Source organism: Onychostoma macrolepis, chromosome 22 (genome assembly GCF_012432095.1).
Source record: "Onychostoma macrolepis isolate SWU-2019 chromosome 22, ASM1243209v1, whole genome shotgun sequence".
Taxonomy (NCBI): Eukaryota; Metazoa; Chordata; class Actinopteri; order Cypriniformes; family Cyprinidae; genus Onychostoma; species Onychostoma macrolepis.
Genome location: NC_081176.1, coordinates 4427312 through 4447634, shown reverse-complemented (window position 1 = coordinate 4447634; position 20323 = coordinate 4427312). Strand labels below are relative to the sequence as shown.

The 20323-nt window shown below is 35.0% G+C and overlaps 1 protein-coding gene across 5 annotated transcripts in view; it reads right to left on the bottom strand.

Moving 5' to 3' along the window:
• The window catches only part of LOC131531357 (uncharacterized), a 45332-nt gene extending 30741 nt beyond the window's left edge, over window positions 1–14591 (bottom strand). The window contains exons 1-6 of one of the 5 annotated variants that reach the window (XR_009268656.1): window positions 14370–14591; window positions 12269–12601; window positions 8636–11516; window positions 7987–8322; window positions 5494–5557; window positions 4148–5198 (exon numbers count right to left, since the gene is read on the bottom strand). Coding sequence is in view for 3 of the 5 variants with exons in the window: in XM_058762068.1 (XP_058618051.1) it covers window positions 8299–8322; window positions 11353–11516; window positions 12269–12601; window positions 14370–14469 (621 nt within the window). In the remaining 2 variants the exon portion in view is untranslated. Of the gene's footprint in view, window positions 1–4147; window positions 5199–5493; window positions 5558–7986; window positions 8323–8635; window positions 11517–12268; window positions 12602–14369 lie in introns of those variants that run through there. The other 4 variants (XR_009268655.1, XM_058762067.1, XM_058762066.1 and 1 more) reach the window with 4 other exon arrangements.
• Between the last annotated feature and the right edge of the window lie 5732 nt (window positions 14592–20323).

Below are 20323 nucleotides of genomic sequence, written 5' to 3'. Positions count from 1 at the left end.
AACATTTCAACTTGGAATATATTGCTATCAGTCAGGATTTGGCCCAGAAGTTGATTGAGAGCATGCCCAGTCGAATTGCAGAGGTCCTGAATAAGAACGGCCAACACTGCAAATACTGACTCTTTGTATAAATGTCATGTAATTGTCGATATGATATGATACCACTAACCATTTTCTGCACCACTATTAAAGAGACCTGAATGAAGTCACATGTGAGTGGAGACTAAATTATTATGGGTTCAGACTGAGAGAAATAACTTTACAGTCTGTTTTTTTTTTCAAAATCAAATATTTTGCATTTTTTTAGAAAAATATTTTTTACAAGAAAGGAACACAAGTAAATGCTTACATTGTTGCCAACAATCACAGGCACTATGCACATTTTGTTAATAATTTTCTAAGTACAAACTCAGGGACATTAAAAAATTCTTGGTTCAAGATAGATATAAGACATTATTTCATGCTAAAAATACAAAAATTCAATAATTATTTTTTCACAAAGTTTTGTGAAAAGCTTCTAACAATTTTGGTGAACCACCACTTTAGAAACTCTGGGGGACTGAAATATTACCAAATCCCAGGAATGACCCAGAAATTAACCTTCCTATTGTTATTTGACTCCTTGAAGTGTTTTTGTTGTTGTTGTTGTTGTTGTTGTTGTTTTTTAACCTTTGTAATGCCGTTTTTCTAGCCTTATTAAATGTATGTCATCTTTTGTGCCAAAAAAATTCTATACATAAACTTTTATCAAAAAAAATTTAACTACACAATAAATTCAATTAAAATAATAAGATATAACAATAACAATCAGGAAGAATAAGTTTCCAGTCAAATGAAATCAGCATCAACAATTCATCTTTGCATGGCACAGAAGAGGAATATTTACAGAATTTAAGAAATTTTTGACAAGACTCAGAGGTGGCATCTCATAATAACAATGTTATGAGATTAATGTTTTAAATATAGAAATGTCAATGAATTAAATGACTCAATTTATACTTTAAAAATGAAACAGAAACTGCCAGTAGGTGGCATCAAGTCACTGTCTTTGTCACTGAATCATTCATTCAATCGATTCGTTCAAACGGCTGATTCATTTAGGAACGAAGCAAGTGACTCTCTTTATGAATGGGTCATTGAATCATTGACTCACTAGATTTGTTCAAAAGCAAAGATTCGTTCATAAACGAAACAGCGCTGTGTCAAAGACTTGCGCAGAGGCTCAGCTGTGACTTTGTTTTTTAACTATATTTTTGTTGACGAAATAGAGCAAAATAGACAGTGTTCCTAAAATGTAAGTCACTTAAAATTAACTTTTGTATAAAATCAAAAATGTATAAACTGTTGTATAAATTCAATTTCACATTTGCAAACTCTCTATAATCATTAAAAAGCTGTTACCCTCCGTTCATCGCTATCTCACAAACTTCCATTTTAATGAATGAAGCTCTCTGCACACTGAATATATTATTTACATCGTCTCTACACTTTGTTTGTTACAATGAATGACAACAACTGCAGTCTGCCTTCAGGATCTGTGCTGAGAGGAGCAGGACGCGCAGCGATAGAGAAGCATTTCACAGCGCTACGTTTATATGCAGAACTGGGATCGCTTTCGTAGTCTTTTGAATGGATAAAATATAGAAATCACTTTAATTTTCAAATAAACCTAACCAGTTGGAAATGAAACGCCGTCCACCCTCGAAATTCACTCCCGGGACTGCGGATGATCATATCAGTCATGTGGGCTCTTTTGAGCAGTAAACATCCATCCTCTCTGAGCACACTAGCATAGGTACTGAAATTTACCAGGACATTGCACTAACCACGTATTTACTATTGCTCTTCTACTAAGATTAAAAAAGTGTTTTGTATTGTTATAACCCTCCTTCACCCCATCACTCATGTTGTGTTCCCTGATCCTCAGGCGGCGTTACAGAGCTGGAACTGGAGCAGATCTCCTGAGCACTCAACATATCTGATCTTTGCAGTTATGATTGGAAACTTAGGGTGAGATCTGATTATGATCTTAATCTGACACTTTTAATTTCAACCATTGGTTTAGTATGAACAGAAGTCATGTTCGGCTATTAAAAAAAAAACTGGTTTGTTAGTTTCTCATCAAAGCTGATGCAAACAAAATGAATGATTAACCACCATCAAGCACAAATCATGAATCGTAAATCATACATTGCATTTATTCATTAAATGACCCAGACACTGGCAGAAAAAAATCAGAATAGTTCTGCTTAGCAAGATTTGAAACTACACTCTCAGAAAAAAGGTAAGCTCTCACTGGTGCATCACCTTTTTTCCATTTAGGTACTAAAATGCACCCTTAATGGTTAAATAAGATACAAAGGTGCACTTTTTGAAAAGGTACTGCACATGACAGCTTTTGTACCTTTTTTTCTGAGAGTGTAGTGCTGCTTAACTGCAGGATCACTGTATGAGATCTTCAAGCACACAAAGTATACAATATTTAATTTTTTCATACTGTGAATATCACTGTTTGATTGAGACCTTTTTGTCAAAAATTTGTATTAAAGGGGTCATGACATGAGAAATCAAATTTGCCTTGATCTTTTGGCATATAAGAGGTCTCTGTACCATAAAAACATCCTGCAAGTTTAATAGCTTAAAACATCCTCCTCATTATAGACAAAGCATTTATTTAATCAAGCTCTAAAAGCGGCTCGTTTTGGATGAACTTGAATTTAAGATGCACAATGACATAATGTATAATTTTCCTGTTATCACTGTAAAGCTGCTTTGAAACAATCTGTATAGTAAAAAGCGCTACATAAATAAAGATGACTTGACTTAATATGTACCTTTAAGGTATTAATATGAACTCCTAACATTTTAATAAAAACAAATACTTTTTTAATCCGTTAAGAACAGTTAAAATCTTAAGGGCTAGATGAACTATAACATTATATCATATGCAAATGCTATGTGTGAACTAGGAGGGTCAAACTCTGTTGTGGGAGGAGTCACAGAACACTTCAACAGTTCTGCTGTTAGATCAGATGCTAAACTGCTGAAGAAAATGTTTCACGTGTTTCTTATGTTCTGTTTGTGCTGCTGGAGTCTCACTGGTAAGTTTTTTATTTTTTTCACATTTTTATGTTTTTTATTTTTTAGAGTAAATTAGAATTCGATTATTTTCACCTGCTGTTATTTACCAAATGAATTATGAATAGTGTATGAATATAATACGAGATCTAATAACTTTGAATTCAGGTCTATTTTGGGGTTAAGAAGTTTACACTGAAATTTCCAGGTAAATGTTCAGAAAGTGTAAACTTTCAATTGAGCTGCTTTCAAATATCAGGCCTTTTTTGTCCTTTTAAAAATACATTTCTAAAAATTCTAAATTCCAAAAATACATTTCTTTCTTTAAAAATACTTCTGCAAGTGACCATAAACATCTACAAATGTCATGGAAATTCACTAGTTAAAATATGCAGGAACCTTATAGTGCATAGGAGACTATCCAGTGACATAATGATCTAAATGTCTCATTTATAAAATATATATATATATATATATATAAACACTATTATAATCCAGCACTATTAAAACTGTACTTTCAGTCTGCAAAAATGATCATGTATTTGTTGTCAATAAGTTTAAACACTGTCCTCTATACTTTAAAACAAATTATAGATTAAAGCTGTTGCACCAAAAACAATAAAGGCTAAATTTAGACTAAATCAAGGTTTATCTAATAATTTTACATTTAAACCATTATTATGAACCTTAGCATTTAAAATGATTGAATTTTAACCCTGTTTCTTTACATTAAACTCCTTAAGAAAGTCGCATGACTGGAAAAGTTGTTGCTGTTTTTGGAAAGCTGTTTGCTTTGAGTTTATATTTGGGGTTAATGCATTTATCTGTTTAATCCATTAAATAGAATATTTGTGTGAATACACAATTACTGTGTGTTGGACATTTGTGAAATAGATAATAATAATAATTCCTGTGGTAGTTGTATTAAGCTACTATGAATTATTGTTACAGTTTGTTATGTGTGGTTATCTGTCCTTTTTTCATAAATTTTGCTGCCATATTACTCTATTATTTGCGACCGTAAAGTGTAAATATGGAGCTAAAAAGTCTCAAATAGCTAATTTAAAAAAAAAAAAGAACCAAATCTTCATCACATATAATGATACTGATGAGAGATTCAGAGACAGACTGAAGCTGGACAATCAAACTAGATCTCTGACCATCACAAACATCACAACTGAACACGCTGGAGTTTATGAACTAGAGATAAGTGGAAGAAATCACAGAATAAAAACATTCAGTTTCTGTCTATGGTGAGTAGAGACATCATTTGTCCAAACATTCACTTATTCTGTTTACATATTATAGTTTGAGATGACATTCAGCGACCATCAACACACTAAACATTAATTACACCAATTCATTACAATTCACAAAACTGAAAATAAGCTAATTACTGTGTTCATATTCCTTTTTATTCTCTGATGTTTTGTCCAAACATTCACTTATTCTGTTTACATATTATAGTTTGAGATGACATTCAGCGACCATCAACACACTAAACATTAATTACACCAATTCATTACAATTCACAAAACTGAAAATAAGCTAATTACTGTGTTCATATTCCTTTTTATTCTCTGATGTTTTCTCAGCTCGTCTGTCTGTTCCTGTCATCAGCAATTACTTATTGTCATCTTTACAATGTTCATCATCATCATCTTCATCATCACAGCAGAATTGTTCATTGTTGTGTTCAGTGGTGAATGTGGGTCATGTGACTCTCTCCTGGTACAAAGGACACAGTTTATTGTCCAGCATCAGTGTGTCTGATCTCAGCATCAGTCTCTCTCTACCTCTGGAGGTGGAATATCAGGATAACAACACCTACAGCTGTGTGCTCAACAACCCCATCAGCAACCAGACCACACATCTGGACATCAGTCAACTCTGTTACTCGTGCACAGGTACAGCAGTGATTAGTGATATTAGCTGAACTCTGTCTCGTCTCGTTCAGACTGACACATTCACTTCTATTAATGACTGTCTCTCTTTTACTCTCCTTCAGCTCCTCCAGACGTAGTTTCTACACATGATAGTGTCTCAGTGTCTCTGATAGTACTGATTTCTGCTGCTGCTGGATCTTTGTTGATCGTAGTTGTAGTCGGGATCTTCTGCATCTGCAGGAAATGTAGAAAAGGTCAGAGGAGCAAATCAATTATGCATATGTTGAAATAATTATCTTCGTTAAAGCACAAATTTTGATAAAAGTTTAAAAACTTTCCCATTTTAACCCATCTGTGATTATTAATACAGTCCAGAAACGGGAAGGGAACAGAACTGATTCAGCACGGTGTAAACCAAATGCACAAAAAATGGTAAAATCATTTATATTTGCTGATTGAAGTTTTGTGTGCAATCATGCATCAGATGGTAAGTGAGCAGATGTGGGTGATCAGTCTTAGGTATTATTACCTTTAGAAAGGGAGGCTTTTTATGCTATCTACACTAAGTATGTTTGCTCCTCAGTCTTGCAGACCTAGAAATCAATTTGCACAAAACAAAATTCATTAGCATTCAGAAACATATTTATCTTTTACAGCAATAAAGATATTATTATTATTATTATTATTATTAATAAATTATTACATTCAATGATTAGTTCATTAAACAGTTCATAATTTACTCATCCTATACTGTTACAAAGCCACATTAATTTATTTAGGCAAAAAATAGACAAAATCCCTCCTGGTCTCACGCCATTACATTTTTTCCAACACTTTAGACAGAATACGAACTAAAGCTATATAGCTATTATAAAAATACAGGCAGTTCATTTGACCTCAGGGCTTGGTTTTTGCTCTGATATGCATTTTCAGTTGTTAGACCTTTTATTAAGACGTGTGCCTTTCGAAGTGTAGTAACATCTACAAGCAATATGAATGCTCCTGAGCTACATTTCAACTGTCCCAGATAAGGGTATGATTACTTATGCAAATATTTAAGTTTTTTTTTTTTTTTTTTTTATTAAATTTGCAAAGATGTTAAAAGCCTGTAGGTGTATACTAAAAGGTGTATGGAGTGTAGATTGATGTAGGTAAAAAGTAATTTAAAGCAGTTTAATATAAGGCAGCAACATAACAAAATGTGAAAAAAATAAAAAATGAAGATGTATGATTACTTTTTAGCACTGTATGTTTCCATCCAAAGTTGCGAATTTAACTTATGTGCAAAACTGGAATATCGCATAAAACATTTGCGAATAAAGCACGGTTTCCATCCAACCTCTTTAACATGGAAAAGTTCTTATAACTTCCCAACCCTTAGTCAGATTGCCTTGAAAATTGGCATGCAGTGTCTTTGTCCGAGGTGCCAAGACTGCCTTTGAGGACTTTCGCATATCTTGAAAACCACAGCAGCCGTCAGCCAATGTTTTGAGAAGCTATCAGAAAAGGTTAAAGGAGGCCGATCGGACTGATTCACAGCCCTAGAGGCCTGTGAGAAATTAAGAGAGAAATCGGCCACCAGGGGGTGCCTTTGCACTTCTCATGTGTGTAAAGGATTGTATCTCACATGATTTTTCACACACGCCCACAACATTCACACCACATGGTAGAACTTCTCATTCTGAGCAAGTTTCACTTTAGGACTGCTGCTGTCAATCAAATCATTCATCAAATATTGGAGATTATTTCAAAAGCCAATTTTCACGAACTAGTCCTAGATTATTGGCTTAACCTCAATAACTGTTAAAAAGCATTAAAACACCATTTCCTTTGTAAATTGCTCGTGCTGGCTGTAAATAATCTTTTCTCTCTATGATGTGTTTACATGCTTGCAAAGGAAAACAGAATACTTCTTTAGGCGTTGCTTTTAAGGCTTGAACCCCTATAATTTCTGTTTGCAGCTATAATTTAAATTGATGCACAAGGGTTTAAGCTGCTTTTAGTTTTCAAAGAGCTATGCTATTCAAAGTTAGTCAACTAGTGTTTTCTGCTGAAGGTGGATGACTAAGGGTTAATGTTAGTGGTTAAATAATAAACATTAGCAACAATCAAGCATAGCGTTAGCTCTGCCAGGTCACTTTAGTCAAGCGTGCGTCATCTAACTCTCAGCTGATAAAGTTTTCTTTTTTAATTGAGTTTTTCCTGATGCCACTGCCACTTTTTTAATTAAGCACAAACTAATTATTATTATTTTTTCAAAAAACAAGACATATCTTAATTTTTCTTATTACATTAATGCTTCTTGATGTAATGGGAAACAAAACAAAAAAAAGGGGGGAAAAGAAAGAAAAACTCTTCGCCCTCAGTGTAATGAACACCTTGGTGCAGTATTTGTGGAAACAGAGTTCTATCAGTGCAGATTTAAAGAGGCTGGACGTAATGACTTGATTAATACTTCTTTTAGTGCAAAAGACATGAAACATTTTCCCACTGCTCTGTTTCCATCATAATCACTTTAGCAAATTTGATAAACCTCTATATACCAAAAAGTATATATTGGTACCAACTACTAGGGCTGCAACAAACGATTATTTTGATAATCGATTAATCTAACGATTATCAGTAGACTTTGATTATTCAGCTTTTGCAATTAGTTAAAATATTAAGTTATACATATTCTAACATAAAGGTCGATTCAGCTTTAGAAAAGCATATTATGTAATTACAATTATTATACAATTAATTGGTAACACTTTACAATAAGGTTCATTGGTTAACATTAGTTAACATGAACTAAGAATGAACAATACTTCTACAGCATTTATTAATCTTGGTTAATCTTAATTTTAGCATTTACTAATGCATTTATAAAAATCACAAGTTGTGTTTTTTAACATTGAACACTGAATTGCAGGGCTCATGCAAACATCCACATCGTTGTAATCAGATGCATTTTTAACTGCTGTCAGCTTTTGTTGTGTTTATTTTGTTACTGAGAGGAAAGCGCGCAATATATATTTACATATTCATCAAACGCCGCTCAGGTTCGGGTGTGTCTTCTTCTCTTGAATTGCATCCAGGAGAGCTGAATTACAGTCTTGCGCTACAGCGCCACACTGGTCAAACCGCAGTATTGCAGGCTCTTGCATTAGGTCATGTGAGATCAAACGATTACTCGACAACAAAAATATTTGTCGACCATTTTTTATTGTCGACGTTGTCGATAATGTCGACTAATCGTTTCAGCCCTACCGAATACTGAAATCTTTGGATCACTTTGTGAGTAAACAGAGTTTAAAGACATCCCATCTACCTCACACGAATGTTATTAGGATCAGGTGGTGTTATCATCATCCTCCTGTAAGAAAACACATTCACAAAAGGTAAAATGAATAAGTTGTCTGATGTTTAAGTTTTACAAAAATAAATAAGTACTCAGCAAAAAAGAAATGTATCTTTTCACTACAACGTTGTTGTTTTTTAAAAATATAATCCAAATAAGTTTTACAGATCTTCACTGGAAAGAGTTTAAACAATGTTTTTCATGCTTGATCATTGAACATAAACCATTTTTGCATGCACTTGTGAAACAGTTCTTAAGACACTAACAGTTCACAGGTGGAAGAAAATTAATGTCAGAGTTTCAATAACTTAGAGAGCATTAAAGAGACCTTTCTATTGACTGAAAAACAGCAGTGTAAAGATGCTCTGGGTCTCTGATCAGCTGTGTGAAGATAACATAGACCTGCTGCCGGAGGCATGAGGACTGCAGATGTGAACAGAGCAATAAACTGCAGTGTCTGTAATGTAAGACACCTAGTTGTTGAATCTTTATGTTCATACAAATAATTACACATAAAAAGAAATGTGCAAGAAAAAGCAGTTGAAAGTGGAATGAGGTTTCTTTTTTTGAGTTTACTAGAGACGTGGAATTGAAAGGCTTTCATTCCCTGATAATTTAACACAATGTCTTAAACCGCATCAGATGGTCATCTACTTTAGTATAAACTTGAAGTATTGTTTTATTTCAATATCACATCTAGAATTCTTGATTCTTCTAACAAGACAACTGCCCTGCGACAAAGGTTGCACTTTGAATCAGAATGAAAATCAGAATCAGAATCAGAATGAGCTTTATTGGCCAGGTACGTTTACACATACGAGGAATTTGTTATAGTGACAGAAGCTCTACAGTGCAACAGAAAGACAGCAACAGGACAGGACACAGATAATAAAAGAATAATATATAAATAGGCAATGTACAAAACAGCAAAACACAATATATAATATAGACAATTATGTGTGTACAGGTCTGATATGTGCAAATTTTAAATGAAAAAATAAGTATGTGAGGTGAATAAATAATGTATAATAGAGTTGTGTGCTCCACGTTTAATGTCCAGTGTTCATGAGATGGATTGCCTGAGGGAAGAAACTGTTCTGTGTGTTGTTATATTAATTGTTATTTAGTTTATTTGGGAGTTATTTGTGTTTTCAGATGTTGTGTTAGAGTTATATAATAATATTAATATAAAAAAGTATTCATACCACTAGGGTTGGGTATCGTTTGGGATTTTTTCGATACCGGTGCCAAATCAATACTTTTAAAACGGTACCGGTGCCTAAACCGATACTTAAAAATAATAAAAAAGAAATAAAAATTACCAATTAATATTTGGATTGGCCATTAGAACTAAACACATGATGTCTTTTTCATTCATACTGGATGCCAGAGGGAGCCCTCGCACAAAAAATCCACATATCCAGTCACAGAAGTAGCAGAACTCATGAAGCTCCAGGAAATCCCCAATATGGACAAATGCATTGATATGGATGTAACGGAGTAAACAAGATATAAACGTTTTGAATGATAAAACAAATACAATAAACACTCGACTACGACAATTTATAGTTTATCTGTGTTATTCAAGCCATCTCTGGTATTTTCCTAATAATTAAGTATATATCCGTGGCGAGCGGTGACTTTTTTAACCGGGTATGCTGAGTGCTAAGATTAAGGACCCCCAACCCCCCCATGAAGGTAAATTTGGTGCAAAACAACTGAGTGTCTGTGACAGCGGGATTTGTAGTTGTAGAGAAGAGTCACACGTGTATCAGTAAATTTGAGGCCACAGACAAAAGTTGCAAACTTGTAGATTTGTTTCTCTCTCCCACAAACACAACACAACAGTTACACCTTCTCGAATCCTTCATTGCAGATACACAAATCCTATTCTACGAATCACAAATCAAGAAACTCGTACGCTCACATGTTTTGCTACTATTGCTGCAGTGAATATGGTGCAAAACACACTCACACACCTGCATCAAAAATGTGAAGTCGTGGACGAATTTTGTACATCCGCAAACCAGTATGTGAATACTTGCAATGAGATTTGCACACTTGTAGAATGTTTTCTTACATATATATATTTTTTTCTTGGATGCTTTTTCTAGCGCAAACACAAGTACATAAAGATAACGGCTTGAATCTGCTGCTACGAGTCTCAGATGCTGTTTTTCACTTTTTTTCGCGCACTCTCCCTTTTGCACCACATATCTGTGAGACAAATGGAGCAAAAGTGATTTGTGCATCTGTAGAGGCAACGGCGAGCACTCTTCAGAGGTCTGAGAAGTTCGGCCAATCAGAAGAGCTACACTGTATCAGGTTTTTGTTATTCTTTATGCTTATATGGACGGAACGCCACTGTATATAATCCATTGCTAATCGATGTATTAGTAGCCTATGGAACATTTTCTGCCTCATTCTGTGTCAAGAAGCTACATCAGATCACAAAAGGAAGCATTTAACTGGTTTTGTGGACTAAAAAGGTTATAATGTTCTCTTTTGTTGGACAACAGGTTTAAAAACGTTAATACAAGAGAATTTTAGCTTTAGGCATTTTAATTTAAGCATGTTTATCTTAGCTAGTTAATGGAGGGCTACCTGCTGCCATCAGAGCAAGTGTAATTTCTGCATTCACGCGTTCCTCAGATCTCTCATTTCCCGAGTTGTGCTTTTAAGTCGGAATGTGAAAACAGCACTCTCGCATTACTACAAAGATTTGTTGGACTTGTATTATTAGAGATTTCCGACTTGAGTTCACGTGCATTTTCTCAGTCAGGAAATTATTTTTCATGTGCGGTGCCGGTGATGATGCTTCTTACGTTCGTTTTGGAGAAACAAAGGACAAATATTTAAATCGATCGCTCAGGCATGGCACCAAAATGAGGCACCAAAATCTCCATTCTCATTCGGTTCTAGTACATACCGGTTACATAAGTACCGGTGCCATATCGAAAGCGGCTATACCACTGTTCCTGTAATATTTTTTTGCACAGTAAATCTGATATATATTTTGTTAAATCAGCTGTATGTAATACTCACATTCGGTGGTACTGCTGTACGGCTCCTGTGGCGACAGTAAACCACAACAGCAGCAGCCACCAGCAGCAGAAACATAACAATAATTATTCCTGCTACAGCAGCAGCAGCCTCCAGTAGAAAAAAAACAACTATTTCTGCTACATCACCTGAAGACGGACATGAATCTGAAACAGATAAAGACAGTCATTATTACTAGAGTGAATGATAATAAATCCAATATTTAGCAATATCTTAAAGTGATATTTACTGCTCCAGGTGTGTGTGTGTTAAACAGACAAGTGACACTAGCAACAGCAGTTAAAGCATCATCACAGCACGCTCAGCTCAACAGGAAGCATCAGGACTCAGTGAAACTGGATGATATTATTCATTCTGCATGTTCATAACATCAAAGTGTTATTGACTCAAAACAATCCACAGTCCAAAACCCCAACACATGTTGAGTTGTCCCATACTATACGCATACCTCATATTAAACCATTTTACTGCAGCGTTTACGAGATATCGGACATTATGACACTTTAGAGGTCTATAAAGACCCCATTTCTAATAAGTAGAAGAAACTAATGGTCAGTTCTTATACAGGACGTCCCATACTATACGCAAACCTCATATGAAACCATTTTACTGCAGCGTTTTCGAGATATCGGACATTATGTCACCGAATCTCCGATTCGAGTCTCCGAATCTCTCCTTACACTGATCATCTGTACAGATCTCATTCTGATCTCCAGTGATTTTGGTCTCATTAAAATACCACGTCATCACATTATTTGGGTGTTTTATTACACCAGAACCTAAAGTGACAGATTCTCCCTCCTTCATTTCATATAGTTCATCAGCAGGAACACCTGAAACACAAACCAACAGCTGCTGGAGGATCTGAAGTGCATTTAAACACTCATTAAAGACTCACCAGTGACAGAAACACTGAAGATCTTTTCACTGTATTTGCTGTTTATGATTTCCAGTATATATTCCCCAGAGTCTGTGGTTCTGATGTTCATGATGGTCAGAGATCCAGTCTGATGATCCAGCTTCAGTCTGTGCTTGAATCTCTCAGTACCTTCATTACACTGAACATCTGTACAGATAAAACTGAGATCTCCACTGATTTGTGCGATGCGAGTGCTCTTGAAATACCATTGAATAGCTTCTTGTTGGTTTGTTTTAACTCCAGTGTGTAGAGTGACTGGATCTCCCTCCTTCACACACACTGATACTTTATCTGAACCAAAACCAGACGCACCTGAAGAAGATACAGAAGCAAAATATACATTAGTGCTGTGAAAATGTTTTTCTACAGGTCATAAACATAGAGAAATATGTCTGGATTCATAATGTAGCATGCAAACAAACAGCAGAAGAGATTCACTCATCAGACAAACACACAAGTCTCTGATTCATCATTTCACACCTTTCCCCAAACATACACACAGGCCTATTCGAACAATCAATTAAAACCCTTATGCGGTCTTCGGGGTCTTTTTGACCCGCAAATGAAGTTTGCTTAATTTTTAAAAAATGCTCTCTTTTTCCAAATGGCATGAGACTTTGTACGGCAGTCAACACTTTCTAGATGTACAAATAAAAAATACAATTGGTATGATTTCTTGATTTTATGTTAGTGTGAAAAAAAAAGCTGCACTTATGGTCAACAAAATGTAATTTTTTTAACAAAATTATTATTTTTTTAGACAAATGTAATTTTACTCTGTTTATTAATGTTTTTACTCCACATTTGTGGAGTTTTTGGAAGACTTATGATATATTTTAAATGTATATAAATAAATTAAAAGACATTTTTATATAGGTTTTTATACAAAAAACAGCTTTTTATGTAAAATTCACTTCATAAAAGACCCACATTTCTAACTTTCATTCATGGGGATAACATGGATCATTTGACATGGTTTAGTGTAAAATTTTTGCCCATATTTTGGAAATTGCAGTTTCAAAATTAAAAAATTATCATTTTTACCACTAGATGGCTGCAGAGCTCCACTATTTACTATTTGCTATTTGACCAACTGAAAGATATCTTTTCACAAGTTTTCTTCAGTTGGATTCATATCTACATATTATGAAATCACAATTATAACAATAAAAATTATTTTTGTCAATGTTTTGCATTTTTAGAACTGAAAAAAAATCAATTTTTCAATAATGTTACATTATGATTTGAGTCAAGCCTCAACAATATGTTACAAAGAGAAAGGTTGGAGTCTTTAGAGTTTATCATTTATTTCAATCATCTGTTGTTCGTATAATTTTAAGTGTGTGGGGGTGTGTCCATAAGTGCACAACCCACAATGGAGACCGCATAAGGGTTAATCAAACATTTTCATAGACTCATATTAAAGATTACATGACTAAGTACCCACAAAAAAATACTTAAGACAATTATTTTACACCGCATGAAGACATACAGTGCCGTGTTTCCTACTTTTTTATAAACATAGTCCTTAATCTCCTATAACGTGTGAATGCAACATTTACGCCTATATTTTATGAATTTGGCAAAAGCTTTCAACCAAAGCGACTCACATTACATCCAAACTACACTGGATCAGTTTATGCTCGTTTATATCAACTTTTACTTCAGTTACTTGTTTATACGTCACGTGACATGAAAACGGACACCACGCAAATTAAACTGATCTGGGGTGCGTTTTCCAAAAATAACTATGGTCGCAAGTTCAGTCGTTACCAATAGAGTTCAATGGAACTAACGAGCATAGTTAGCTATCGATGCTTTTGGGAAACGCACCTCAGATCTCGTTTAAACTGCCATAGAAGCGTTTTTTGTTGTTCAAATGTTTTCCACTGACCATAGATTTGTGTGAACAGTGTTAGGCTCTGAGCTCAGCCTAACCATTATCCCAGCAATAAAGCTACAGTGTCAAAGAAGAGTATAAGGCCACAACAATGGACGGAAAAGAGACTGTAACGAGTAAGACCTCACCATTATAGAGTACAGTCACTGCGAGTACATTAAATAAAATCTTAATTATTACCAGTTTTCCCCTCAGAAAACGAATGCAGCTTCTGATCCATAAGTGTTAGCGACGCAGCTCCCGCTTGAAGTGAAAGGAAGGAAACCAGGAGTCTCCACATGGAAGTAACACCGCGGTCAAGCCAGCCGCAGTTCAGAAAAACACGGTCAAGCCAGCCGCGATTGAAATTATAGTGCGCGTGTATTACTATGATTACGGTAATCACATGAACAACACAGAGAGAAGGCGCTTTCAGAGCGCTTTACTTCTAGACGCCCAAAACTGAGAGAGAATGACATTTTTCAGGATTAAAAAAAAAAATTGTACATCTGCTTTAATATTCGTGTTATTTATTGGTGTCTTTGATGTTTCTGTATTACTATATTCTTCTACCTTTCAAATCATTTCAAGATTCGATATGGGACATTATAATCGATTTAGAGGGGTATAAAGTCCCCATTTCTAATAAGTAGAATAAATTAATTGTCAGTTTTTGTACGGTACGTTCAATACTATACGCATACCTCATATGAAACCATTTTACTGCAGCGTTTACGAGATATCGGACATTATGACACTTTATATGGGACGTCCCGTATAAGAACTGACCATTCATTTCTTCTACTTATTAGAAATGGGGTCTTTATAGCCCTCTAAAGTGTCATAATGTCCGATATCTCGTAAACGCTGCAGTAAAATGGTTTCATATGAGGTATGCGTATAGTATGGGACGTCCCGTATAAGAACTGACCATTCATTTCTTCTACTTATTAGAAATGGGGTCTTTATAGCCCTCTAAATTGAATAATGTCCGATATCTCGTAAACGCTGCAGTAAAATGGTTTCATATGAGGTATGCATATAGTATGGGACGTCCCGTATAAGAACTGACCATTAATTTCTTCTACTTATTAGAAATGGGATCTTTATAGCCCTCTAAAGTGTCATAATGTCCGATATCTCGTAAACGCTACAGTAAAATGGTTTCATATGAGGTATGCGTATAGTATGGGACGTCCCGTATAAGAACTGACCATTCATTTCTTCTGCTTATTAGAAATGGGGTCTTTATAGCCCTCTAAAGTGTCATAATGTCCGATATCTCGAAAACGCTGCAGTAAAATGGTTTCATATGAGGTATGCGTATAGTATGGGACGTCCCGTATAAGAACTGACCATTAATTTCTTCTACTTATTAGAAATGGGGTCTTTATAGCCCTCTAAAGTGACATAATGTCCGATATCTCGAAAACGCTGCAGTAAAATGGTTTCATATGAGGTTTGCCTATAGTATGGTACGTCCTGTATAAGAACTGACCATTAATTTCTTCTACTTATTAGAAATGGGGTCTTTATAGCCCTCTAAAGTGTCATAATGTCCGATATCTCGTAAACGCTGCAGTAAAATGGTTTCATATGAGGTATGCGTATAGTATGGGACGTCCCGTATAAGAACTGACCATTAATTTCTTCTACTTATTAGAAATGGGGTCTTTATAGCCCTCTAAAGTGACATAATGTCCGATATCTCAAAACGCTGCAGTAAAATGGTTTCATATGAGGTTTGCCTATAGTATGGTACGTCCTGTATAAGAACTGACCATTCATTTCTTCTACTTATTAGAAATGGGGTCTTTATAGCCCTCTAAAGTGTCATAATGTCCGATATCTCGTAAACGCTGCAGTAAAATGGTTTAATATGAGGTATGCGTATAGTATGGGACGTCCCGTATAAGAACTGGCCATTAATTTCTTCTACTTATTAGAAATGGGGTCTTTATAGCCCTCTAAAGTGTCATAATGTCCGATATCTCGCAAACGCTGCAGTAAAATGGTTTCATATGAGGTATGCGTATAGTATGGGACGTCCCGTATAAGAACTGACCATTCATTTCTTCTACTTATTAGAAATGGGGTCTTTATAGCCCTCTAAAGTGACATAATGTCCGATATCTCGTAAACGCTGCAGTAAAATGGTTTCATATTGTCACGGTACGAATGGGAGGCGAAGACTCAAATGCAAAAGATTGACTTTATTCTTATAATAACAGAAAATAAACACAAATCAAACCACCCCGAAGGGGAAAACCAAAATCTCAATAAACGTACACCGGGACAATCCAGGGAGCCAGCAGGAAGGGTTCAAGGCAGAAATCAGGGAAATAGTGAGACGTACCAACACCGGACAGCAAACACAGGGAGCTTAAATGGGGAAAAGGCAATCAGGTAAATGAGGAAGCAGCCGTGCAGAATGGTGAGTGAGAGGAGAACAAGTGGTCTGTGACAATGGGGAACAGCTGAGGGTGTAATAATGAGTGACAGGTGAATGCAATCTGGAGAATTGAGTCCGGGATGATGGGAGATGGCGACCTCCGGTGGTGAGGGGGAGCATCGTGGACCCGGACTCATGACACATATGAGGTATGCGTATAGTATGGGACGTCCCGTATAAGAACTGACCATTCATTTCTTCTACTTATTAGAAATGGGGTCTTTATACTGCCGTGCAAAGGCAAAAGACCTTAACTTCAATTTTGGTCAAAATGAGTTATTGCCTTTTTTGGAACAATGGACATCATTTTATCATGTGGAAAAATATCTTAAGTCAATTTTGTTATTTTCTGCTGGAAATAGGATGCTGTTTTTGCCATAACTTCCAAAAGCAGAGGGAAAGCAAAGGCAGAAACCCTTAACATCAGTTACAGTCTTTTAGCTTTGTTCCGCTGCACTCTAGAACGCTGGAATTCAGTTACGCTGGAGTTAAGGCACTCTGCCTTTGTTTTACCAACGTTAAGATTTTTGCCACGCTGAAGTTACGGTGTTATGCACAAATGTATTGAAGCACTTTTGACACATCCATTAACTTAAATAAAGTGAAAATAAAATTGTTGCAGTGGTTGTTTTTTATCTAGCACTATGAAATTGTCCCGGTTAAACAGTTAAAATGCTGACAGCTAAACTGTGTAAAAGTGTGACTGTATTGTAGAGGATTCCAACAGCGGGACGTACAACTGCCGCTAAAGCTACTGTAGGAGCTAAAAGACACAAACTCTCTAGCACTTGGTCACTCACTGCTGTTGTCGATAAAACAACACAGACGTATCACGTGAATAAAGGTTGCCTTTACTTAAAACTGGTAAAACTCGTGGTGCATTTATAGTTGTAGTAAAATACCCCTTTTACATATTTATTTTATCGTATTTAACATATGTCAAACGACAATTTTTAAAAAAAATAAAATAAGTAATTAAAATAATAAAAATTATTATTAACATTCTTTCGTTTCATTTTCTTGTTAATTTAATAAATTTCTTGAAATCAGTTTGTTGTTAGACTCCCTTCTTTGTAAACTGTCATAAACTGACTATATCAAGACAATCAATCCTAATCACATCAAATGTGTGAACAAGAACTGTAGTCTGTACATGCATGTGCTACTAAATACATTTTCCATTCTGTCCAGGAAAATGTATTAATACATGTGCATTTTATTTTTCATTTAAACCTCAGTTAAGTTTAAAGTTAATCCATAATCAAGATTTAAATATTACTTAAATCCAGGATCAAAATGATGGGTTAGAATGTAAACCTGCTTATTTTTAAAGGTTTAAAGTTTGGTGCAAAATAATTATTAGATAAACCTTGATTTAAGCTAGGTTTAAAATTAATTATTGCAAAGAAATTAGCTATAATTTGAAGAAAAAAAATAAAGGAGCAATTGGCCTAATGATCATTTTAAAATATAATTTGAAGAAGTGTTCTTTCACAAAATGATTTGTGAGTTTTAGTGTATATATAACTATAAAATATACTAAATTTTTCTCCCCCTTCACCAGGCACTCATTTCACTTTTATTTCTTTCAGGATAATTAATTGAATTCACGTGTTGTAAATCAGTCTGTAGCCTATAGCACATATAGACCCTAAATTTATCGATCAACTATGCATATTATATACTTAACATTTAACATACAACATTTTGTCTTTGTTACTCTTAGTTATAAAGAATGGTAGCACAGCATTTTTGAATGACTGTCTTCATGAGTTTGTCTGCATCCATATTGCAGGTTTCCTCTCACATAAAGTATGGTAGCAGTTATTTCTTCTAGTTCTTTCAAAGCGGTTCTTTCTGAGTTTCTGCTCACGTTTTTAAATCTGTTTCATTGAGGTTCCAAATAATGGCTCATTGGCTTAGATATAACAAACACCTAGCATATATTCTTCTTATGCACACATGCAAAGTATTTCTAAAAAAAGTATTTATTTTAATTTTAATTACTTTTGAAGTATTTCATGTAATTTCTATGAAATGATGTTGTCTTTGATATTCTGTTACTAATAAAATAGTTTTTTTTTGTTTGTTTTTTCACTGCTTGTACTTTTTTGGCACAATCCCTAAATTGAACTTGAGTAGTTTTACTAAGGGCACCCATTTCACATGAAATTTAACTATGTAAAAACATATTCTACCCGACCTCCTGATATAAATTACTATAAATTTGATATGGGAATTAATACTGAGACACTAATTTGGGCAAAGAGCACTAATGACTCGTTTAAGACTTGAAGTTAAAAGTTGAGGACTTGCAACTCGACTTGGACTTGCCTATTTTGACTCGGGACTTGACTCGAGACTTGAATGCAAAGACTCGAGACTTACTTGTGACTTGCAAAACAATGACTTGGTCCCACCTCTGCACACTCATCTACACTCTTAAAAAAAGGTGACAGAAAGAACCAAAAAGGGGGTTTCGCGGCGATGTCACAGAGGAACCTTTTTTGGCAGGTTAATGTCAGTACCTCATCATCCACTACTATGCCCTTTTTCATCCAGTGGAACCTGCCACTGGTGGTTCAAAGAGTTCCTGCTTTCACAGTCCTTCTGATGAATGGTTGAGGCTGGGTACATAGGATCCTGTAAAAAAAAAAACAAAAAAAAAAACCTTTCATTAGTTTCTTAATTTTGCCAACCCTCAGACAACACATTACCAAGTTAAGTAATGGATTACTTAACAAAAATTGAATTGTCAATTTTCTTAAAAATTGTTTAACCCCTTAACTGTCACCCACAGTTTTGAACAGAGACATTATAGTGCACTATCCAAACTTATTTTTTTATAATTCATGAATGAAAATATTTTGTAACATGATTTTAATGTACCATTTACATGGTAATGCAATGTCTGATTTTAAAATGGGTTTCAAAGGATGAATTTTGAAATTTTAAGTTTTCTACTGATAAATAATTTCTTATGATTTCTAATTCGTGATAGAGAAAAAGGCAACTAAGAAGACTTTCTGTGACAAAGGTCAGAATTCATGTCATGATGTAGATTTTTTTCAGGTGCACTCTTGTCATAAACAGAGGTGTCAAATCCAGGGTCAGAAAGTAAAAGTCCTGCCATGTGTTTATTCCACCCATGAACTCAGCAGCTGATTTCACCAGAGGAGGAACCAACTCATTCCTTTCAAGTCACAAGCAAGTTTCGAGTCAAATCCCAAGACCTCAACGAGTTGAGGTAATTAAGAGATAATTGAGAGACTAATTAAATGATGATTGTGCATTAGTGATGAACACCTGCTGTTACTGTGAATCACAGAGGATCAGATGTTGATGTTTTATTGGTTAAAATGATACCACCATCATGTAGATCAGTGTTTGCTTTAGTTGGGCTCTTGACCCTTGACTCCTGTGTTAGATCTCTCTGTAGCAATGCATGTGCTGTTGTAAAGCGGAGAGATCAGTGCTGTGCAGTGAGCAACTGTTAGTTGTTTTCATATGATGAGGTAATCATCAGGTGCTTACCTGTTTGCATCCGATATACTGTGTGTATATATATATATATATACACATACAACCTTTTTCATTTTTTAATTTATGTTCTGCTTTTGAATAAACAACTCTGTGAAACCACAGTATGCAATGAATTTACTGCTGTAGTAGTTATAGAGAAAGAATTTTAAATCTAATGTAT